At 43.1% G+C, this 26,144-nt stretch overlaps 1 protein-coding gene across 1 annotated transcript in view; it reads right to left on the bottom strand.

Moving 5' to 3' along the window:
- Positions 1-24,371, bottom strand: part of LOC115156430 (vegetative cell wall protein gp1-like) — a 52,104-nt gene extending 27,733 nt beyond the window's left edge. The window contains exon 1 of the mRNA XM_029703860.1: positions 24,270-24,371. Within this exon, the coding sequence (XP_029559720.1) occupies positions 24,270-24,371 (102 nt within the window). The remainder of the gene's footprint in view (positions 1-24,269) is intronic.
- Between the last annotated feature and the right edge of the window lie 1,773 nt (positions 24,372-26,144).

Below are 26,144 nucleotides of genomic sequence, written 5' to 3'. Positions count from 1 at the left end.
ACAGACCAATCACGGGCCGGCAGGCTACAAGGAGGCTCCCGGTACTCTCTCAGGCAGGATGAAAATGACTACATCGGCCATGATCCTTTGCTAGTTACGGTCACTTTCATCATGATCCTTAGAGATTGTATGGTGCCGTTCAGCAATATATGGCTCGCTTCAAATGAAAAAACCTCTGGCTTCATGCGCCATCGGAAGTTTTCCATAGGAATATGTGGATGACGTCAGAGCTATCACTATCTACTGGTTTTGATGTCTATGGGTTGGAGAGTGTGAATTCACACAGAGAGTGGAGGAGTATGCTGCTGTTGTGCCGTGCACATACCACGCACTCACACATCATGGTCCAAACACACCAACACAGGTTTTCGCCAGGCATAAAGGGACCTATGTTGTCCAAAAAGTTGACTCAAGTTTGCCAAAAAGCACCTGGAATCACCTGGATGATTAACAAGACTCCTGGAAGAATGTTGTATGGACAGATGATTCAAAAGTATAACCTTTTGGACGACATGGGTCCCATTATGCCTGGCGAAAAACAAACACTGCATTCCACAGTAAGAACCTCATACCAGCGGTCAAGCATGGTGGTGGTAGTGTGATGGTTTGGGGATGCTTTGCTGCCTCAGGACTTGGACAACTTGCCTTAATAGAAGGAACCATTCATTCTGTTCTGTATCAAAGAATTCTACAGGAGAATGTCAGGCCATCCGTCTGTGAGCTGAAGCTGAAGCACAGCTGGGTCATGCTGAAAGACAAAATCCAAAACACACAATCAAGTTTACATGAAATGGCTAAAAAGCAAAACATTTGAAGTTTTGGAATGGCCTGGTCAAAGTCCAGACCTAACCCCTATTGAGATGTTGTAGCAGGACTTGAAACGAGCAGTTGAGAGACTGATCAACAACTACAGGAAGTGTTTGGTTGGAGTCATTGCAGCTAAAGGTGGAACAACCAGTTATTGAGTGTAAGGGGGCAATTTATTTTTCACACAGGGGCATTGGGTGTTGCATAACTTTGTTTATGAAATAAATTAAATAAATATGTAATTGTTGTGTTATTTGTTCACTCAGGTTCCCTTTATCCAATATTAGGTTTTGGTTGAAGATCTGATAACATTCAGTATCAAAAATGTGCAAAGTAGAGAAATAAATACTTTTTGCACTGTACATACTATCTAAATTACCTCAACTACCTCATACTCTTGCACATTGAATTGGTACCTGTACTCCTTGTATATAGCCTCCTTATTGTTATTTTATAGTGTTACTATTTTCTTTTTTTATTTAGCAAATGGTTCTTACTTCTTAACTCTTCATTGTTGGGAAAGGACTCGTAAGTAAGCATTTCATAGTAAAGCCTGCACCTGTTGTATTCGGCGCATGTGACAAACAACATTTCATTTGATTGATTTGATTTGACATACACAAATTCAACAAAGGAGTGGCTCAAGGGTTTTTCCTTTTCTGAATTAAAACGGTCTCTGTTACATTACAGAAACTGCATCATAACATCCGGGTCATGCATGTTGCAACCTAAAAGAGATATTGTACAAAACACCTCCGGATGTTCATGAAACGATCCCACTTTTGATAATAGCTCCAGAGGCACTTCCTGTTTTGTGAAGTAGAGAAAAGTCCTTGCTGTAAAGAGTGTGTTCTGTATGTCCAGGTGAATATGTTTCCTCCTCGCCCTCTTTCCTGTTCTTCTTAAGAGCACGACAGGTGAGCCAGGCGCGGCCCATTTAAGATTAGTGGATTACATAGCCAGTATCCCAACCTTGCAGTGACCGTATCAATCCCCAATAGAGCAGCTGTGATTACATGTCTGTGCACATCCAGTATATAGGAAGGCAGGGGTTAGGGGCAGAATCCTGGACGCATGGCCTAGTAGCAGTTTACTTATGCATGGACTATTTAAATACCCTTGTATAAACCTTCATGGAAAGTGACATTAATATCTGTTTGAAACCTGCTTACTGTAGTTATTATGATTTGGTTTTAGTAACTTTTTGCTCCTGAACTTAATCAACAACCTGAAAGAAGGAGGTGTGGAGGTATGATGGATGTATGTAGACAGATATACTACACTACATGACCAAAGATATGTGGACACATGCTCGTCAAACACCTCATTCCAAAACTATGGCCGTTAATCTGGAGTTGGTCCCCCCTTTACTGCTATAACAGCCTCCACTCTTCTGGGAAGGCTTTCCGCTAGATGTTGGAACATTTCTGCGGGGACTTGCTTCCATTCAGCCACAAGAGCATTACACCTTACCCAAACCGGACATGCATGTGCGCCATCGTGCGCAAATAGATTTTGTCCCCCCACACCAAACGCGATTGAAATATCAAAGGTTGAAATATCAAAACCAACTCTGAACCAATTATATTAATTTGGGGACAGATTGAAAAACATTAAACGTTTACGGCAATTTAGCTCATCTCTCCTCCTTCCAGGCTTTTTATTCTTTGGACTTTATATGGTGATTGGCATCAAAACTTTTATAGTATTACCATGACGACTGATGAACTCAGTTCATCTTTCAATCACCCACGTGGGTATAACCAATGAGGAGATGGCACGTGGGTACCTGCTTCTATAAACCAATGAGGAGATGGGAGAGGCAGGACTTGTACCGCGTTCAGCGTCACAATTAGAACTGACTTCTATTTTAGGGCTTGGCAACGCAAATGCTCATTGGCACGCGCGAGCAGTGTGGGTGCAATGATTGAATAACATGTACAGTATGTGTACATTTATTTTGCAACGCGAGTGGTGTGGTCAGCATGTTAGGGAGTTCGGACACTGATGTTGGGCGATTAGGCTTGGCTTGCATTCAGTGTTCTAATTCATCTCAAATGTATTCGATGGTGTTGAGGTCAGGGCTCTGTGCAGGCTAGTCAAGTTCTTCCACACCAATCTCAACAAATCATTTCTGTATGGACCTCGCTTTGTGCACGGGGGCATTGTCATGCTGAAACAGGAAAGGACCTTCCCCAAACTATTGCCAAAATTTGGAAGCACAGAATAGTCTAGAATGTCATTGTATGCTGTAGCATTAAGATTTCCCTTCACTGGAACTAAGGGGCCTAGCCCGAACTATGAAAAACAGCCCCAGACCATTATTCCTCCACCACCCAACTTTACAGTTGGCACTATGCATTCAGGCAGATAGCGTTCTTCTGTCATCCGCTAAACCCAGATTTGTCCGTTGGACTGCCATATAGTGAAGCTTGATTCATCACTCCAGAGAACATGTTTCCACTGCTCCAGAGTCCAATGGCGGCGAGCTTTACACCACTCCAGCCGACACTTGGCATTGCACATGGTGATCGTAGGCTTGGGTGCAGCTGCTTGGCCATGGAAACCCATTTCATGAAACTCCCGACAAACAGTTCTTATGCTGACGTTGCTTCCAGAGGCAGGTTGGAACTCAGTAGTGAGTGTCGCAACTGAGGACTTCTGTTGCAACCGGTGCTTTAGCACTCGGCAGTCCCATTCTGTGAGCTTGTGTGGCCTACCTCTTCGCGGCTGAGCCGTTGTTGCTCCTAGACCTTTTCACTTCACAATAACATCACTTACAGTTGACCGGGGCAACTCAAGCAGGGCAGAAATTTGACGAACTGAATTGTTGGAAAGGTGGCATCCTGTGACGGTTCCACATTGAAATTATTTAAGGCCATTCTGCTGTCAATGTTTGTCCATGGAGACTGCATGGTTGTGTGCTCGATTTTATACACCTGTCATCAACGAATGTGGCTGAAATAGACAAATCCACTAATTTGAAGGGTTGTCCACATACTTTTGTATTTATTGAGTAACATAAAGACAAAGGGCAAACGAATATCATATCATATCAGAGACTAATCTGGAAAATAGAATGTGATCTGTACAAGAAAACACATGAAGACATTGAGCTTCAGTCTGAGAGAGAGGTTGTGAGAACAGCTAGACAGAGAGAGACCTCAACCAAGAGTCTCTCAGAGCATTCACAGTCAGCCCATTAACACCCCTATCAGATCACAGCAAAATCACAGTCTACCTGAACAGTGCAGTACTCAATCATGAGGCATCAAATCCAAAATAACTGCACAATATTAACCTGTTGGGGCTAGGGGGCAGTATTTTCACGGCCGGATATAAAAAACATACCCGATTTAAACTGGTTACTACTCTTGCCCAGAAACGAGAATATGCATATAATTAGTAGATTTGGATAGAAAACACTCTAAAGTTTCTGAAACTGTTTGAATGGTGTCTGCGAGTATAACAGAACTCATATGGCAGGCCAAAACCTGAGAAGATTCCATGCAAGAAGTGCCCTGTCTGACAATTTGTTGTCCTTCTGCTGCATCTCTATCCACATTACAGCATCTGTGCTGTTACGTGACATTTTCTAAGGCTTCCATTGGCTCTCTAAAGTGTTCAGAAAGCGGAATGACGTGTCTCCTGTCTCTGGGCAAAGTACAGCAGCAGAGTTTGTAAGTGGCCTGCCTGGGGACAGTGAGACTGAGATGCGCGTTCACGAGACAACTCCATTTTTTTTCTTTCAGCCTTTGAATGAATACAACGTTGTCCAGTTGGAATATTAGCGCTATTTTACGAGAAAAATTGCATAAAAATGGATTTTAAACGGCGTTTGACATGCTTCTAAGTACGGTAATGGAATATTTCGAATTTTTTGGTCACGAAATGCGCTCGCGCGTTACCCTTCGGATAGTGACCTAAACGCACGAACAAAACGGAGGTATTTGGATATAACTATGGATTATTTGGAACCAAAACAACATTTGTTGTTGAAGTAGAAGTCCTGGGAGTGCATTCTGACGAAGAACAGCAAAGGTAATCCAATTTTTCTAATAGTAATTCTGAGTTTAGGTAGCCCCAAACTTGGTGGGTGTCAAATTAGCTAGCCTGTGATGGCCGAGCTATGTACTCAGAATATTGGGAAATGTGCTTTCGCCGAAAAGCTATTTTAAAATCTGACATAGCGTTTGCATAAAGGAGTTCTGTATCTATAATTATGTTTTTTTTCAACGTTTATCATGAATAATTTAGTAAATTCACTGGAAGTTTTCGGTGGGTATGCTAGTTCTGAACATCACATGCTAATGTAAAAAGCTGTTTTTTGATATAAATATGAACTTGATTGAACAAATCATGCATGTATTGTATAACATAATGTCCTAGGAGTGTCATCTGATGAAGATCATCAAAGGTTAGTGCTGCATTTAGCTGTGTTTTGGGTATTTGTGATGCATGCTAGTTGCTTTGAAAATGGCTGTGTGATTATTTTTGGCAGGGTACTCTCCTGACATAATCTAATGTTTTGCTTTCGCTGTAAAGCCTTTTTGAAATCGGACAACGTGGTTGGATTAACGAGAGTTTTATCTTTCAAATGGTGTAAAATAGTCATATGTTTGAGAAATTGAAGTTATAGCATTTTTGATGTATTTGTATTTCGCGCCACGCAATTCCACTGGCTGTTGGCCCAGAGAGGTTAAGAAATGCTATTGATGGAAGGAAAGTAGTGTAGAAACATACCAAAAAACAATTAGTCAACAACAAATTCAATCCCTTTTAGACAACTTCCTAGACAAAACATTTCACTGTAATAGTGAATGTGTAAACTTGGCAGTAGAAGATGGTGCCAATTTCGTTTTTTTGTTTGTTTCTTTGCATTGTTTGTACATAATGTTGCTGCAACCGTCTCTTTTAAGACCGAAAATAACTTCTGGACATCAGAACTGCGATTACTCACCACGATCTGTCAGAATCCTTTTTTACTCTAATGATTCCGGTCGAGCCCGATGTGAATAACATACTGCTTTCCCGGAAACAGGCCCAGATCCCCGTCATTTGCGTGAAGAGAAGGCAGAGAAAAAAGGTCCGGAAGGCAGGCTGCCTTCTGAGAATTCATAGGCGATCAAATAAACCCCGACTGCTTTCCATTCTGCTAGCAAACGCGCAATCTTTGGAAAATAAAATCGATGACCAACGCGGAAGATTAAACTACCAACAGGACATTCAGAACTGTAATATCTTATGCTTCGTGGAGTCGTGGCTGAACGACAAGATTATCAACATACAGCTGGCTGGTTATAAGCTGTATCGGCAGGATAGAACAGCGGCGTTTGGTTAGGCAAGGGGCGGCGGACTATCTATTTTTGTAAATAACAGCTGGTGCACTGTAACGGTTGTCGTCGGGAATAGAGGACTAAAACGCAGCAGGAATGTGGATGCTCATCTTGTTATTTATTTGAAATAAAGAGAACACCAAAATAAAACGAAGAACGCACGAACAACAAAACAGTCTTGTCATGCGCACACAGGCAAAACAAGAAACAATCTCCCACAACACTACACCAAACAATTACCCATATATAGGACTCTCAATCAGAGGCAACGAGAAAGCACCTGCCTCCAATTGAGAGTCCAACCCCCCATTAACCTACACATAGAAATACCACAAACCAGAAAGAACATAGAAATACAAAACATAGAACATAAACCAAAATCCGTAAATAATAAATCTAACACCCTACTACATAAATCACCACCCCGAACCACATAAACAAAATACCCTCTGCCACGTCCTGACCAAACAACAATAACACATAACCCTTATACTGGTCAGGACGTGACAGTACCCCCCCCCCTAAAGGTGCATACCCCAGATGCACATCATAAATAAAAAAACTTTTAAAATTAAAAAAAAAAAAAACTAAACTAAAGGGAGGGAAGGGAGGGTGGCTGCCGCTTGCGTCCCACCCTAATCAACAGCCAGTGGAATCGCGTCGCGCGAAATGCAAAACCTCATAAACGCTATAACTTTAATTTCTCAAACATATGACTATTTTACACCGTTTTATAGATACACCTCTCCTGAATCGAACCACGTTGTCCGATTTCAAAAAGGCTTTACAGCAAAAGCAAAACATTAGATTATGTTAGGAGAGAACCCAGCCAGAAATAATCACACAGCCATTTTCAAAGCAACTAGCATGCATCACAAATACCCAAAACACAGCTAAATGCAGCACTAACCTTTGACAATCTTCATCAGATGACAACCTTAGGACATCATGTTACACAATACATGCATTTTTTGTTCGATAAAGTTCATATTTATATATAAAAACAGCATTTTACATCGGCGCATGACATTCAGAAAATCTTTTCCCTCAAATGCTTCCGATGGATCAGCGCTACAATTTACAAAATTACTATTCGAAAACATTGTTAAAATGTAATATTGTCATTCAAAGACTTATAGATTAACATGTCTTGAATGCCACTGCTTTGCCAGATTTAAAAATAACTTTACTGAGAAATCACACTTTGCAATAAACGACGTGGTATACCCAGCAAAATAGGCTAGGCTATACATGTTGGAGCCATCTTGGAACGATCAACCATCAAAAATACTATTGTAAATAAAACCTTACCTTTGATTATCTTTATCAGAAAGCACTTCCAGGAATCCCAGGTCCATAACAAATGTAGTTTTGTTCGAAAAAGTTAATCATTTATGTCCCAATTGTTAGCGCGCTCTGAAGGCTACTGAAAATGTACCGTGCAGAGTAGGACTTGTCGTCACGAATGTACAAAAAAAAAATATTTAAGTTCGTTCAAACATGTCAAACGTTGTATAACATAAATCTTTAGGGCCTTTTTCAACCAGAGCTTCAGTAATATTCCATGGGGACGTTTGCATTGTCTTTCAAAACGTTTCGAAAGGGGAAGGTAGCCATGGGCGGCCGCATCATAATGGTAAATGGCACTCGACCTGTGACCACTTTCCACAGCCTCTCTTTCAGTCAGTTTTGATAGTAGGAGACTCAAACCACTTTGTAAAGACTGGGGACATCTAGTGGAAGCCTTAGGAAGTGCTAAATGAATCATAAGCCCCTGTGTGTTTCAATGGCAAATGTTTGAAGTGATATCCACACATCAGATTTCAGTTTCCTGTCAGGATTTGTCTCAGGGTTTTGACTGCCATATGAGTTCTGTTATACTCACAGACACCATTCAAACAGTTTTAGAAACTTTAGGGTGTTTACTATCCAAATCAAACAATTATATGCATATTCTAGTTACTGGGCAGGAGTAGTAACCAGATTAAATCGGGTACGTTTTTTATCCGGCTGTGCAAATACTGCCCCCTATCCCCAACAGGTTTTAACCTCTTACATCTAGACGTTCCGCTAGCGGAACACCGCTCCAATATCCGATGATTGGGCATGGCGCGAAATACAAACTCCTCGAAAATCCGAAAACTTCCATTTTTCAAACATATGACTATTTTACAGCATTTTAAAGACAAGACTCTCCTTTATCTAACCACACTGTCCGATTTCAAAAAGGCTTTACAACGAAAGCAAAACATTAGATTATGTCAGGAGAGTACCCAGCCAGAAATAATCAGACACCCATTTTTCAAGCTAGCATATAATGTCACAAAAAACAAAACCACAGCTAAATGCAGCACTAACCTTTGATAATCTTCATCAGATGACACTCCTAGGACATTATGTTATACAATACATGCATGTTTTGTTCAATCAAGTTCATATTTATATCAAAAACCAGCTTTTTACATTAGCATGTGACATTCAGAACTAGCATTCCCACCGAACACTTCCGGTGAATTTACTAAATCACTCACGATAAACGTTCACAAAAAACATAACAATTATTTAAGAATTATAGATACAGAACTCCTTTATGCAATCGCGGTGTCCGATTTTAAAATAGCTTTTCGGTGAAAGCACATTTTGCAATATTCTGAGTAGATAGCTCGCCATCACGGGCTAGCTATTTTGACACCCACCAAGTTTGGTACTCACCAAACTCAGATTTACTATAAGAAAAATTGGATTACTTTTGCTGTTCTTCGTCAGAATGCACTCCCAGGACTCCTACTTCAATAACAAATGTTGGTTTGGTTCCAAATAATCCATAGTTATATCCAAATAGCGGCGTTTTGTTCGTGCGTTCAAGACACTATACGAAGGGTAACGAAGGGTGACGCGCGGGCGCGTATCGTGACAAAAAATGTCAAAATATTCCATTACCGTACTTCGAAGCATGTCAAACGCTGTTTAATCATCTTTAGCTCCGGATTGTCAACAGACTTACTCAGTTCCGGGTTGCTGATCGACTCCCTTGGTTCCGGGTCATAGGCAGACTCACCCGGTTCTGGTTCACAGGCAGACCCCTTCGGTTCCGGGTCACAGGCAGACCCCTTCGGTTCCGGGTCACAGGCAGACCCCTTCGGTTCCGGGTCACAGGCCGACCCCCTCGGTTCTGGGTCGCAGGCAGGCTCCTTCGGTTCCGGGTCGCAGGCAGACTCCCTCGGTTCCGGGTCGCAGGCAGACTCCCTCGGTTCCGGGTCGCAGGCAGACTCCCTCGGTTCCGGGTCGCAGGCAGACTCCCTCGGTTCCGGGTCGCAGACAGGCTCCCTCGGTTCCGGACTAGACACTGTTGCCGGATACTCTGGACTGCACACTGGTGCCGGATACTCTGGACTGCACACTGGTGCCGGATACTCTGGACTGCACATTGGTGCCGGATACTCTGGACTGCACACTGGTGCCGGATACTCTGGACTGCACACTGGTGCCGGATACTCTGGACTGCACACTGTTGCCGGATACTCTGGACTGCACACTGTTGCCGGATACTCTGGACTGCACACTGTTGCCGGATACTCTGGACTGCACACTGTTGCCAGATACTCTGGACTGCACACTATTGCCGAACTCTCGAGGCTGGGCTGACGCACTGGAAGCCTGATGCGTGGTACTGGTACTGGATGTGCCAGTCTGGGGACATGCACCTCAGCGCTAGTGCGGGGAGCGGGAACAGGCCGAGTCGGACTGGGTTGACGCACTGGAAGCCTGATGCGTGGTGCTGGTACTGGAGGTATCAGCCTGGGAACACGCACCTCAGAGCTAGTGCGGGGAGCGAGAACAGGACGTGTCGGACTGGGCTGACGCACTGGACCGTAGAGGCGTACTGGCGGTCTCGAGCGCAGAACTGGCATCGCTCTTACTGGCTGGATGCCCACTACCCACTGGCAAATGCGGGGCGCTGGTACTGCGCGTACTGGCCTAAAAATACTTGGCTTCGCCACAGTACCCATTACCCCGAAGCACGGGACCTGTCCAGTCACTGGTTGCCCAAAAAAGGTACGGGGATTTGGCCTGGGGCTCACTCCTCGCCCAGCCAAACTACCCGTGTGCCCCCCCCAAAAAAAATATCTCGGGGCTGCCTCTCGGGTTCCCTTAAATCCTCCACAGCCCTGGAAATGCCTCTCTTCAACTCTGCCCATGTCTCCTTTTCCCGACAGTCCATATCATATTCCCATCGCTCCCTTCTCCGCTGCTTGGTCCTATTGTGGTGGGAGATTCTGTAACGGTTGTCGTCGGGAATAGAGGACCAAAACGCAGCAGGAATGTGGATGCTCATCTTGTTATTTATTTTAATTAAATAGAACACCAAAATAACAAAACGAAGAACACACGAACAACAAAACAGTCTTGTCAGGCTCACACAGACAAAACAAGAAACAATCTCCCACAACACTACACCAAACAATTACCCATATATAGGACTCTCAATCAGAGGCAACGAGAAAGCACCTGCCTCCAATTGAGAGTCCAACCCCCCATTAACCTACACATAGAAATACCACAAACCAGAAAGAACATAGAACATAAACCAAAACACGGAAATAATAAATCTAACACCCTACTACATAAATCACCACCCCGAACCACATAAACAAAATACCCTCTGCCACGTCTTGACCAAACTACAATAACACATAACCCTTATACTGGTCAGGACGTGACATGCACGATATCAAAGGAAGTCTCAAGGTTTTGAGTATCTCATGATAAGTTGTAGACCACACTATCTACCTAGAGAGTTTTCATCTGTATTTTTCAAAGCTGTCTACATATCACCACAGACTGTGGCTGGCACTAAGACCGCACTCAATGAGCTGTATTCTGTCATAAGCAAACAGGAAAATGCTCACCCAGAGGAAAATCTGACCATAATTCTATCCTTCTTATTCCTGCTTACAAGCAAAAATTAAAGCAGGAAGCACCAGTGACTCGATCAACAAAAAAGTGGTCAGATGAAGCAGATGCTAAGCTACAGGACTGTTTTGCTAGCACAGACTGGAATATGTTCCGGGATTCCTCCGATGGCATTGAGGAATACACCACATCAGTCATTCGCTTCATCAACGAGTGCATCGATGATGTCGTCCCCACAGTGACCGTACATACATACCCCAACCAGAAGCCATGGATTACAGGCAACATTCACACTGAGCTAAAGGGTAGAGCTACCGCTTTCAAGGAGCTGGACAGTAACCAGGAAGATTATAAGAAATCCTGCTATGCCCTCCGACAAACCATCAAACAGGCAAAGCATCAATACAGGACTAAGATCAAATCGTACTACACCAGCTCTGACGCGCGTCGGATGTGGCAGGGCTTGCAAACCATTACAGACTACAAAGGGAAGTATAGCCGAGAGCTACCCAGTGACACGAGCCTACCAGACGAGCTAAACTACTTCTATGTTTGCTTCGGGTTGGCGCCCCCCCTTGGGTTGTGCAATGGCGGAGATCTTTGTGGGCTATACTTGGCCTTGTCTCAGGATGGTAAGTTGTTGGTTGAAGATATCCCTCTAGAGGTGTGGGTGCTGTGCTTTAGCAAAGTAGGTGGGGTTATATCCTGCCTGTTTGGCCCTGTCCGGGGGTATCGTTGGACGGGGCCACAGTGTCTCCCAACCCCTCCTGTCTCAGCCTCCAGTATTTATGCTGCAGCAGTTTATGTGTCGGGGGGCTAGGGTCAGTCTGTTATATCCGGTGTCCTGTGTGAATTTAAGTATGCTTTCTCTAACTCTCTCTCTCTCTCTCTCTTTCTCTCTTTTTCTCTCCTTCTTTCTCTCTTTCTCTCTTTCTTTCTTTCTTTCTTTCTTTCTTTCTCTCTCTCGGGGGACCTCAGCCCTCGGACCATGCCTCAGGACTACCTGGCTTGATGACTCCCAGTCCACCTGGCCATGCTGCTGCTCCAGTTTCAACTGTTCTGCCTGCAGCTATAGAACCCTGACCTGTTCACCGGACGTGCTACCTGTGCCAGACCTGCTGTTTTCAACTCTCTAGAGACAGCAGGAGCGGTAGAGATACTCGGAATGATATGGCTATGAAAAGCCAACTGACATTTACTCCTGAGGTGCTGACCTGTTGCACCCTCAACAACCACTGTGATTAATATTACTTGACCCTGCTGGTCATCTATGAACATTTGAACATCTTGGCCATGTTCTGTTATAATCTCCACCTGACACAGCCAGAAGAGGACTGGCCACCCCTCATAGCCTGGTTCCTCTCTAGGTTTCTTTCTTGGTTCTGGCCTTTCTAAGGAGTTTTTCCTAGCCACTGTGATTCTACACCTGCATTGCATGCTGTTTGGGGTTTTAGGCTGGGATTCTGTACAGCACTTTGTGACATCAGCTGATGTAAGAAGGGCTTTATAAATACATTTGATTGAGGCAAATAACACTGAAACATGCATGAGAGCACCAACTGTTCCAAAAGACTGTGTGATCATGCTCTCTGCAACCAATGTGATTAAGACCTTTAAACAGGTCAACATTCACAAGGCTGCAAGGCCAGATGGATTACCAGGACCTCTACTGCGAGCATGCGCTGATCAACTGGCAAGTGTCTTCACTGACATTTTCAATCTCACCCTGTCCGAGTCTGTAATACCAACATGGTTAAAGCAGACCACCATAGTCTCTATGCCCAAGAACACTAAGGTAACCTGCCTAAATGACTACCGACCCGTAACACTCACGTCTGTAGCCATGGTGCTTTGAAAGGCTGGTCATAGCTCACATCAACACCATTTTCCCAGAAACCCTAGACCCACTCCAATTTGCATACTGCCCTAACAGATCCACAGATGACGCAATCTCTATTGCACTCCACGCTGACCTTTCCCACCTGGACAAAAGGAACACCTATATGAGAATGCTATTCATTGACTACAGCTCAGCGTTCAACACCATAGTGCCCTCTAAGCTCATCAATAAGCTAAGGATCCTGGGACTAAACACCTCCCTCTGCAACTGGATCCTGGACTTCCTGACGGGCTGCATTCATGTGGTAAGGGTAGGTAACAACACATCCGCCATGCTGATCCTCAACACAGGGGCCCCTCAGGAGTGCATGCTCAGTCCCCTCCTGTACGACTCCAACACCATCATTAAGTGTACCGGTGACACAACAGTGGTAGGCCAGATCACCAACAATGATGAGACAGCCTGTAGGGAGGAGGTCAGAGCCCTGGCCATGTGGTGGCAGGACAACAACCTCTCCCTCAACATGATCAAGACAAAGGAGATGATTATGAACTATAGAAAAAGAGAACTGAGCATGCCCCATCCTCATCGACGGGGCTGTAGTGGAGAAGGTTGAGAGCCGTAGTGTCCACATCACCAAAAAAACTAACATGGTCCACGCAGACCAAGACAGTTGTGAAGAGGGCACGACAAAAACTGTTTCCCCTCAGGAGACTGAAAAGATTTGGCATGGGTCCTCAGATCCTCAAAAGGTTCTACAGCTGTACCATCAAGAGCATCCTGACTGGTTGCATCACTGCCTGGTATGGCAACTGTTGGGCACTAAAAATGTCAGACTCCAGCCACCCTAGTCAAGTGGTACCGGAGCGGCAAATCTAAGTCCAAGAGGCTTCTAAACAGCTTCTACCCCCAAGCCATAAGACTCCTGAACATCTAATCAATTAGCTACACAGACGTTTTGCATTGCGCCCCACCCCCCTTTTACGCCGCTGCTACTCTCTGTTATTATCTATGCATAGTCACTTTACGGTACCGGAGCGCGAAGTCTAGTTTTCACTATTGTTATTTTACTGCTGCTCTTTTATTCATATTTTTATTCATATTTTTTTGTTATTTTTTTTACTGCATTGTTGGTTAGGGGCTCGTAAGTAAGCATTTCACTGTAAGGTCTACACCTGTTGTATTCGGCGCTGTCATGTCCTGACCAGTAAAAAGGTTGTTTGTTATTGTAGTTTGGTCAGGGCGTGGCAGGGGTGTTTGTTTAGAGTGTTTCGGGGTTTGTTGGGCTGTATTCTTTGTTAGTCTATTTCTATGTTAGTTCTAGTATGTCTATTTCTATGTGGTGTTTATTGGGTTGACCTTCAATTGGAAGCAGCTGCTCCTCGTTGCTTCTAATTGAAGGTTCTATTTAAGAGGGGTGTTTTTCTATGGGATTTGTGGGTAGTTGTTCTTTGTATAGCCTAGTAGCCTTACAGGACTGTTTCGTTGTTGTTTTGTATACGTGTTTATTTCTGTTTTCCTTCTTTAATAAAAAAGAAGATGAGTATACATATTCCCGCTGCATTTTGGTCCAATTCATACGACACCCGTGACAGGCGCATGTGACTAATACAATTTGATTTGAAAGCATAAACAGTATATTTGACCTTTCAGCTTCCCTTTCAAATCTAAAAATGTCAAGCAGTCAACCTAAGAAAATTAACAATAATGACAAATGTTTTGATGAAGAATGCAAAAACCTAAGTATAATCTAACCACTTCTGGGAAAATTGGAACACATTAAACAAACAACATGAAGAGTTAGCTATCCAAAACGGAGATGCGTGGGATTAACCACTTCTCTAATCTTTTTGGCTCTATAACAAAGAACAAACAGCAAAAACATATTCAAGATGAAATACAAATCTTAGAATCACCTATTAAAGACTACCAGAACTGACTGGATTCTCCAATTACATTGAATGAACTACAGGACAAAATACAAACCCTCCACCCCAAAAAGGCCTGTGGGGTTGATGGTAAATTCCAATTGGCTACGCTTAAATTCCAATTGGCTATATTTAAACTCTTTAACATCATCCTCAGCTCTGGCATCTTCCCCAATATTTGGAACCAAGGACTGATAACCCCAATCCACAAAAGTGGAGATAAATTTGACCCCAATAAATGCGGGATATGCGTCAACAGCAACCTTGGGAAAATCATCTACATTATCATTAACAGCAGACTGTATATTTCCTCAGTGAAAACAATGTACTGAGCAAATGTCATATTGACTTTTTACCAAATTACCGTTCGACAGAACACGTATTCACCCTGCACACCCTAATTGACAAACAAACAAACCAAAGCAAAGTCAAAGTCTTCTCATGCTTTGTTGACTTCAAAAACGCTTTCAACTCTCTTTGGCATGAGGGCCTGCTATACAAATTGATAGAAAGTGGTCTTGGGGGAAAAACATACGATATTATAAAATCCATGTACACAAACAAATGTGTGGTAAAATGGGCAAAAAATACACACATTTCTTTCCACACTGCCCTGGGGTGAGACAGGGATGCAGCTTAAGCCCCACCCTATACAACATATATATCAACGAATTGGCAAGGGCACTAGAACAGTCTGCAGCTCCCGGCCTCACCCTACTAGAATCTGAAGTCAAATGTCTACTGTTTGCTGAAGATCTGGTGCTTCTGTCCCCAACCAAGGAGAGCAAACAGCAGCACCTAGATTTTCTGCACAGATTCTGTAGGACCTGGGCCCTGACGGTAAATCTCCGTAAGACAAAAATAATGGTGTTACGAAAAAGGTCCAGTTGGCAGGATCACCAAAACAAATTCCATCTAGACACCATTGTCCTAAAGCACAAAAAAACGATACATTCCTCAGCCTAAACATCAGCGGCACAGGTAAATTCCACAAAGCTGTGAACGATCTGAGTGACAAGGCAAGAAGGGCCTTCTATGCCATCAAAAGGATCATCAAATTTGACATACCAATTAGGACCTGGCAAGAAAATGTTGAATCATTTATAGAACCCATTGCCCTATATGGTTGTGAGGTCTGGGGTCCACTCACCAACCAATAATTAACAAAATGGGACAAACACCAAATTGAGACTCTGCATGCAGAATTCTGCAAAAATATTGTCAGTGTACAACATAAGACACCAAGTAATGCAATAAGAGCAGAATTAGGCCGATACCTGCTAATGATCAATATTCAGAAAAGAGACGTTAAATTCTACAACCACCTAAAAGGAAGCGATTCCCAAACCTTCCATAACAAAGCCATCACCTACTGAGAGATGAACCTGGAGTCCCCAAAGCAAGCTGGTCCTGGGGCTCTGTTCACAAACACAACCAGACCCACAGGACAGCAACACAATTAGACCCAACCAAATCATGAGAAAACAAAAAGGTAATTACTTGACGCAATGGAAAGAATAAAAAACAGAGCAAACTAGAATGCTATTTGGCCCTAAACAGAGAGTACACAGTGGCAGAATACCTGACCACTGGGACTGACCCAAGCTTAAGGAAAGCTTTGACAATGTACAGACTCAGTGAGCATAGCTTTGCTATTGAGAAAGGTTGCCGTAGGCAGACCTGGCTCTCAAGAGAAGACAGACTATGTGCACACTGCCCGCAAAATTAGGTGAAACTGAGCTGCACTTCCTAACCTCCTGCCAAATGTATGACCATATTAAAGACACATATTTCCCTCAGATTACACAGACCCACAAAGAATTTGAAAACAAATCCAAGTTTGATAAAATCCCATATCTATTGGGTGAAATACCACAGTGAACAATCACAGCAGCACGATTTGTGACCTGTTGCCACAAGAAAAGGTCAACCAGTGAAGAAAAAACACCATTGTAAATACAACCCATATGCATGTTTATTTATTTTCCCTTTTGTACTTTAACTATTTGCACATCGTTACAACACTGTATATAGACATAATATGACATGTGAAATGTCTCTATTATTTTGGAACTTGTGTGAGTGTAATATTTACCGTTCACTTTTTATTGTTTCTTTCAATTTTGTTTATCCATTTCACTTGCTTTGGCAATGTAAAATACGTTTCCCATGCCAATAAAGCCCCTTGAATTGAATTGAGAAAGAAAGATAGAGAGGTAGCAGAAATGAGAGAGAGAATAGGTGGAGTGTGATATGTGCCAGAACTTCACCTGGCTGCTCCAGTTTAAATCAAACCCTTGTAAAGTCTTCACTGATGTTTTTTCACAACTACAACAATGGTTACATACTCATGAAGATAGCAGGAATTAGTGCAATTTGTTTGGTTTAACTTCTTTAAGCATTCATGGATCCAGGTCTCAGTTGACCTTAATCCCCTCATGTTTTCTCTCCACTATCGAAGGAGGGAGGAGTTTGGGAAAGAATTGGGAATGTGTAAGTGAGGGAGACAATACAGTGACATTTACAGGTCTGTTCATAGAGCTTATCGTTCAGATACATTTGGAAATGGATGTGTTTATGCCCAAGGGGTTATTGATTTTTGTATTTCTTCATGCTGTTTTAAATGCATATAATGTTGATACAAATTTCAGTCAAACTTTACAACCCAAACATAATTTTTTTTTCAATTAATCCCCATTTGTAATTTATTTAAATACTAGTCATACAAACTTGAACGTTTTGTAATAAACATTGAATGTTTTGATGTATCAGTTATTTGTCTTTAGTTGGGATTTGAGTAGGGCCAAGTCTTTGGAAACGTTTGGAAAATATTGTTACAGTTCCACCATGAGTTAGAATGGACACACTAGCTGTGCGATGTTGTCATGTGCACAGACAGCAATCAGGGATAGAATTTAGGCTGTCAACCATTCTCTCTTTTTTGCTGTCTCCATAGCATCTCGTCCAGACTACAACATGCTTCACAATGGCTAGTCAGTGAATTGTAATTTTTCAATTGAACATGAGACTAGTGGCAACCGAAAGGTAAAAATCTGTGGTTCTGCCCCTGAACAAGGCAGTTAACCCACTGTTCCTAGCCCGTCATTGTAAAAAGGTTAAATAAAAATAAAAAAAGACAAATTCAGAAGATGCACAGGGAAATTGGATATTTAGAAAATCATGAACTAAACAGTTTACTTACATCAATTTATTGGGTCCTGTGTTATTGTAATTGTAATTACATGTAATAACATTGCAATGTAATACATCTTGATTATTTAACTTTTTTACTTGTTCAGTCTACTTCACGTTTTGGTATTCAGGCTAAGTCATGTAACATATGCTGGAAGAAGAATCTGATGAGGAATTTTAAATATATAAATCAAACTATTCACTACCAAAATCAACATAGTCTAATATATATTAAATTATTAAGTATACAATCACTAAATGTCCCAAGAGGAATCTACTATTGTGACATCCAGAAACAATCCCTCTACTTCTAATAAGGAAAAGTATGACAGGCATTTACATTGCCTCCCACACTTTATTTGTTGTCCTTTATTCCCCGGGCGCATATAAACGGGAAAAATGAATGTGATATCTCTTTACATCTCTCGGCTAATGCTCTCCGGTGGCTCTGGAACCCCCCCCATCAACAAAGTTTAAAGCTTCTGGCTCAGCTGGGTTCTCCCTTTGTACGCTGAGTGTTCAAAGTATTACACTGTCACTAATCACCCATGTTACAACATCTGGAGCAGCGAGGGCTCTCTCTCGGACTCGGCCAAACCATTATGGTGCCATGGAGTTTAAGGAATAGTCCACTTTGATCTCCACATTGGAGGGCTAGGGAGACGTTTTTCAGCCCTCTCTTTTCTTCTGTTATCCCCCTCTCTCCTTCGCTCTCTTTCCCCTCCGCTCACTTTAAACAGTAGGCTGGAGGCCTTTGGGAGGGAGGGGGGGAGGGAGGGAGAGAGAGATTAATAATATCTTGTACCCCAGAGCCTGGACGGCTTCTACAGCCAATCAAACCAGTAACAAAATGTGGTTACAGACCCATAAAGAATAAAGGGAGAGGACGGAAAGAAGAATAAGGGTGAAACATTTTATTGACACAGTTTTACGGCAGTACTCATTTCAAGCAGCAACTTTAGCCCTCTCCGCTCCACTCCTCTCCTCTCTTTGCTCCTCTTTATCAGTCATATCTACACATTCCTTTTGGGTCAGAGGGGTGCAGGATGGAGAGAAGAAGTGGGTGAAAGGGCTGATGAAGGGAGGAGACAGGGACAAAGATGGAAGGAAAGAGGGGAAAGGCCTTACCATTTATTTTAATTGGATTATGTATAGTTGAAGAGCAGTGGAGGCTCCTCAGAGGAGGAAGGGGTAGACCATCCTCCTCAGTGAATTTCAAAAACATTTAAATTGTAAAACACTTAGAAAGTTATCAATTTTAGATAAAACTATACTAAATATAATCACATCACCAAATAACTGATTAAAACATACTATTTTGCAAAGAAGGTCTACAGTAGCCTCAACAGCACTCTGTAGGGTAGCACCATGGTGTAGCCGAAGGACAGCTAGCTTACGTCCTCCTCTGGGTACATTGATTTCAATACAACACCTAGGAGGCTCATGGTTCTCACCCCCTTCCGGAGGACGTCCTCCAGCCTGTCAGAGCTCTTGCAGCATGAATTGTGTGCCCATAGGTTTGCGCACAATTGTCCCAGCGTCGTCCGGGTTAAGGTTTGGGCGGGGTAGGCCGTCATTGTAAATAAGAATTTGTTCTTAACTGACTTGCCTATTTAAATAAAGGTTCAAAAATGTATAAATAAAATTACATGTTGTCCACACAATCAAGGGATCAGAGAATGAATCTCATACTGAAAGCATAAACTACAGCTAGCTAGCACTGCAGTGCATAACATGTGGTGAGTAGTTGTCTCAAAGAGATAGAAAGACAATAGTTGAACAGTTTTGAACAGATTAATTTCTTCCAAAATGAAGGAGAAGCAAGAGAAATAGAGCGAGAGCGATTTCGTCATTTCTTTCTCACTTTCAATTTCACTTACTTAGCTAGCAACTGTAGCTAGCAAGATTAGCCTACTGAATCACCCTGCTCAAACAGAGGAATGCTACAGTGCATTCGGAAAGTATTCAGACCCCTTGATTTTTCCCCATTTTGTTACATTACAGCCTTGTTCTAAAATTGATTAAATATTTTTTTCCCCCCTCATCAATCTATACACAATACCCCATAATGACAAAGTAAAACAGGTTTTTAGATTTTTTTTACAAATGTATTACTAATAAAAATGGAAATATTATGTTCACATAAGTATTCAGACCCTATACTCAGTACTTTGATAAAGTACCTTTGGCATGATTACAGCCTCGAGTCTTCTTGGATATGATGCCACAAGCTTGGCAAACCTGTATTTGGGAAGTTTCTCCCATTCTTCTCTGCAGATCCTCTCAAGCTTTGTCAGGTTGGATGGGGAGCATCGCTGCACAACTATTTCCAGGTCTCTCCACAGATGTTTGATCGGGTTCAAGTCCGGGTTCCGGGTTCAAGGACATACAGGGACTTGTCCCAAAGTCACTCCTGCATTGTTTTGGCTTTGTGCTTAGGGTTATTGTCCTGTTGGAAAGTGAACCTTTGCCCCAATCTGAGTTCCTGTGCGCTCTGGGGCAGGTTTTCAACAAGGTTCTCTCTGTACTTTGTGCCGTTCATCTTTCCCTCAAACCTGACTAGTCTCTCAGTCCCTGCCACTGAAAAACATTCCCACAGCATGATTCTGCCACCACCATGCTTCACCGTAGTGATGGTGCCAGGTTTCCTCCAGACGTGACACTTCGTATTAAGGCCAAAGAGTTCAATCTTGGTTTCATCAGACCAGATAATCTTGTTTCTCTTGGTTTGAGAGTCCTAGGTGCCTTTTGGCAAACTCCAAGCGGGCTGTCATATATGTGCCTATTACTGAGGAGTGGCTTCCTTCTGGCCACTCTACCATAAAGGCCTGATTGGTAGAGTGCTGCAGAGATGGTTGTCCTTCTGGAAGGTTCTACCATTTCCATAGATGAACTCTGGAGCTCTGTCAAAGTGACCATCGGGTTGTTGATCACCTCCCTGACCAAGGCCCTTCTCCTCGATTGCTCAGTTTTGCCGGCAGCCAGCTCTATGAAGAGTCTTGGTGGTTCCAAACTTCTTCCGTTTAAGAATGATGGAGGCCACTGTGTTCCATCCTGCAGAAATGTTTTGGTACCCTTCCCCAGATTTTTGCCTCGACACAATCCTGTCTCGTAGCTTGCTCCGACATGCACTATCAACTGTGTGACCTTATATAGACAGGTGTGTGTCTTTCCAAATCATGTCCAATCAATTGAATTTACCCCCAGGTGGACTCCAATCAAGTTGTATAAAGATCTCAAGGATGATCAATGGAAACAGGATGCACCTGAGCTCAATTTCAAGTCTCATAGCAAAGGGTCTGAATTTTTTTCTAAATAAGGTACTTTTTATATATTTGTTTATACATTTGCAAAAATAAAAAAATACACTTTTTGCTTTGTCATTATGGGGTATTGTGTGTAGATTGATGAGGATAATTTTTTTAAATCCATTTTAGAACAAGCCTGTAACGTAACAAAATGTGGAAAATGTCAAGGGGTCTGAATACTTTCCGAATGCACTGTATGTTGGCTATGACTTTCCAACACAACACTGGAACTCTTCCAAGTTAAGGTAAGCTTTTGGTATTAGTAATTATTTGCCACTGGTGCCTGCCGGTGTAACTGCTTACTGACTGTACACTAACATTACTGCATGATTGTAGCGGGTTTACTAATGCGTTAGTTCTATTAGCTATGCTGACTATGACATTACTTTAGCTAATATGGTGACAACGATGTAGGCTGTGTGTAGCGGTTTGGCTTTGAAAGGTTTTTTCGCCTGGTCACATACAGCTGATGTGTTGTGCGTTGAAGTCCACAAGCGAATGGGAAGAGGTGAGAGGAGGAGAGCGCACAGATGCGAGAAGGAATACAACGTGGCTGCTTTGAAAGTGAACTGTGTTTACTTTCACAGGTGTGTATTGATTCCACCGATTCTGTTGAAAAACATTTCTTAAATGGAAGCAAACGGAACAAAACGGGGATTAACATACCTGAATTTGTCAAATAGAAACTCTTTTTTGAAACTGTTGGACTAATGATTACACCCTATATCAGCTAGATACAGGCAAGAGTGTTTGTCTCTCGACCTGTGTGCACCTACGTTGTAAACTTTCATTCATAGCCTAGGTTGTAGCAACTTCATGATGGGTACAGGGAAAATTAGAGTATCTTGTATTAGCCTAAACCTATCGCTGTTAGATTGGACTGGGTGAATGGAATATGAATGAGAGTCATCCAACATGCTTAAAGAGCACTGACCGCCACTGTTGAAGAGACAAGTAAGAAGCAGAGATGATGAGGATGAGCAAAGAGTGTTTCATATATTGTTACGATAGCCAAGATGATAAAGCATATACAATAAATAATTGACCATTGGGAAAACATTTCCTCATCAGTATTTCACCTTATTTTATTTCTATTTAAATAGGCCCATCATGGTAACATTTGGATGTGCAAAACATGCTGTATATATAAAGTATGTTCATTCATAGTCATACAACAGTCACTGTGCATGAAAATGAATAAGATATTAATTATTCAAACAAAACAGGTTAAAGCAAGATAATATGATTTAGGGGATATGTTCTACAGTGGCACGTAACACCTAGAGCCAAATGAAATATCAGGTATGTAGACAACATTAGATGAATGCCTGGAATGAGTTGGATTACTATGTACGGCATGTTGGGTAGTAACACAATATGGAGGTGTAATAGGATATTATTGAAACAATAATAAACACCAGGGCAGAGCTTAAAACTGTAGTTCATGTGGGACAGCTGACCAGACTGTCTTTTAACATGAAACAAGTCGTATTAAAATTACAGCTTCTGACCTCAGGGTGTGTGTGTGTGTGTGTGTGTGTGTGTGTGTGTGTGTGTGTGTGTGTGTGCGTGTGCGTGTGTGTGTGTGTGCGTGTGTGTATGTGTGCGTGTGTTAGAGAGAGAAAGAGAGAGAAAGCTGCGTGGCTGTAATAAGACTGTGTTTTAACAACCTCCAAGGCTTCTTTCTGAGTCACGTTTTGAAACTGTAAGTGTCCAACTGCACTTGGTCAATAATTCAAAAGCTCTTCATAAAAACACCACAATCTTTATTGAGCTACACTTAAGCCTACTACCAGTATGTACTTAAATACTTAGATGACAAAGAGCTACCAAAATATTTAGCCAAGTTGATAAAGTTTATCGAATGGCATCATCGTCATTGTTGCAGACCACAGAAGTCTGTTCAATCATTTCCTGGTAATCAAATGTATTTCCCTGAAATCCTGTATTTTTCAGTCAAATATCTCAGTCATCCTATAAAACATACCTCACATGAAACAATAATGACATATCGTCTGACTGTCTGCATCCCATGTATCTCCCGCATCCCAATCCAAATGACAGCAGTGGCACGCTCTGCACCCATGGGCAACACCAGATAAACCTGCTGACCAATAATCAGCAGACAATAACCCTTAACCCTGCCCAAATAAATCTGCCTGTTCTCCCCCCCCCGCCCCCCCACACCTCTCTCCCTCCCTCCCACCCCCCTTCCATCTCTCCCACCTCTCTATCCCTCCCTCAATCTCTCCCACCTCTCCAGCCCCTCTCTATGGCATCCCTCTCTCCCCCACGTTCTCCAGGAAGGAGGGAGGTATGGAAGGAGGGAGGGAAGGAGGGATGGAGGGAAACAGAGAGCTAATGGACTGGAATTCAGTGTCAGAGTATGTCCATGGGGATGTGTGTGTTTGCATGCGTACATGAGTGTGGTTGATTAACACAGCTAGATAGGTTGGTCCTCCTGTCTCTCTGTTCATTTCTCACAGACAGAACAGGATGGGAGTGATGCTCGTCTCGTCTCACCCCGTTTAACATGGAACCTCACATCATCGTCGTCTCCCTCCCGGACCCAGTCAGATGAACGGTCTTACTGTGCTGGTTACCAAAGCAATGAATCACCATACAAGGGAAGTCATGTAGGGCAGTCAACCCCATGCCCCACACCACAGACAGAGAGTTATGCGTCTGCTACTTGGTTAAAACACTTAAAGGATCATAGAAATTAGAATTGCTTCAACTCTCTGTAAAATCGTTAATTTCAATTTCTACTTTGTACAGACATAAGCCGCGACACAGAAGGCACTCTATTTCCCTGTCTGTACAGAGAACAGAAGTGGAAATGACTTAGATTGACTGTGTGTATTTTCAGTGGCAGTTGGAAGATGAGCATGCTGGTGATAAAGGAGTTTCAGTGCTATTAAACAAGTTAAGCAGAACGAGAGACAGTGGGTGGAGAGCGGGGGCCAGGGCCAGGGGGGCCAGGGGGGCCAGGGCCAGGGGGGCCAGGGGGCAGGGGGCCAGGGGGCAGGGGCTCGGGATGCGTCATGCGGAAATTATGGGCACGGTCTGGGAAAACAAAAGGCGAAAAAAGAAAAGTTCTCGCAGTTCTCATGAATGGGAGATGACCCCGACGATAGCAAATATTAAACCTCCTAATTCCATAGCCGTCTGGCTCTCTGAGGAGATAAAAACAGAGGGCGGCGATAAGGTTTCATATTCTTTGTTGGCTAAATTCTCCGCTAAGAGCTCCCATCTTGTCTCTGACGGTGGGACGATTGGGTTTCCAACGTCACATCGTTCCAGCATACAGAATCCCCTCATTGCTTCTATCCCATCGATAATCTATGACCACTCTGATAATTAAAGGTGACCTGGTGTGTACAACATGGCACCAGGTAATAGTGGATAGGATGGATTTTGGCTCTGTAACCAACCAGCCTGGGGAATAACAGCCTCCCAGGCTTCCACCCTCCCTTCTTGGCCTCTCTGCCTCCCTGCCTCCCTGCCTCTCTGTCTCACTGCCTCCCTGCCTCCCTGCCTCTCTGTCTCACTGTCTTTCTGCCTCCCTCCTCTCTGCCTCCCTGTCTTTCTGCCTCCCTCCTCTCTACCTCCCTGTCTTTCTGCCTCTCTGCCTCCCTGTCTTTCTGCTTCTCTGCCTCCCTGTCTCTTCCTTCCCAGCCTCCCTCACTCCCAACCTCCCTGCCTGTCTACCTCCCTGCTTCCCTGCTCCTGTGCTATCTCCTCTCAGCCATGGGTGGGAGCTGACAGAGGGCCTGTGTCCTCTCACTCATCCCCCCACCTATCCTCCTGCTATCCGGTGTTATCGTGTGGACATCTCCTTACCTGTGAAATATTATCGCCTGGCTGTCCTGCCTCGCCTCCTCACCGCCGATCTGCTCTGCTCTGACAGCAAGGCCCTAATAGCCGCTCTTGTTTCACACATGGATGCCAGAGCTCTGATGTTACTTATGCCCCACGTCTGTCATTATACCCCCCCATAACTCTCTGTCTCTCTCCTCCTCATACTTTCTCTTCAGTTCAATTTCAATTCAATTTAAGGTCTTTATTGGCATGGGAAACATTGCCAAAGGAAGTGCAATAAATAAACAAAAGTGAAACAAACAATAAAAATTAACAGTAAACATTACACTCACAAAAGTTCCAAAATAATAAAGACAAATGTCATATTATGTTATATACAGAGCTGTAGATACTCTCTCTCTCTCTACCTCGCTATAGAGTACCTCTCTCTTTCTCTCTCTCTTTACCTGTCTATACAATACCTCTCTCTTTCTTTCTCTCTCTCTCTCTCTCTACCTCTCTATACAGTACCTCTCTCTTTCTCTCTCTCTTTACCTCTCTATACAGTACCTCTCTCTCTTTACCTCTCTATACAGTACCTCTCTCTTTCTCTCTCTCTCTACCTCTCTATACAGTACCTCTCTCTTTCTCTCTCTCTACCTCTCTATACAGTACCTCTCTCTTTCTCTCTCTCTACCTCTCTATACAGTACCTCTCTCTTTCTCTCTCTCTACCTCTCTATACAGTACCTCTCTCTTTCTCTCTCTCTACCTCGCTATACAGTACCTCTCTCTCTCTACCTCTCTATACAGTACCTCTCTCTTTCTCTCTCTCTACCTCTCTATACAGTACCTCTCCCTTTCTCTCTCTCTCTACCTCTCGATACAGTACCACTCTCTTTCTCTCTCTCTTTACCTCGCTATACAATACCTCTCTCTTTCTCTCTCTCTCTCTAACTCTCGATACAGTACCACTCTCTTTCTCTCTCTCTTTACCTCTCTATACAGTACCACTCTCT

The sequence above is a fragment of the Salmo trutta genome, chromosome 21 (assembly GCF_901001165.1).
Source record: "Salmo trutta chromosome 21, fSalTru1.1, whole genome shotgun sequence".
Taxonomy (NCBI): Eukaryota; Metazoa; Chordata; class Actinopteri; order Salmoniformes; family Salmonidae; genus Salmo; species Salmo trutta.
The sequence above is the reverse complement of the archived record's forward strand: the minus strand, read 5'-3'. Positions and strand labels throughout refer to the sequence as shown.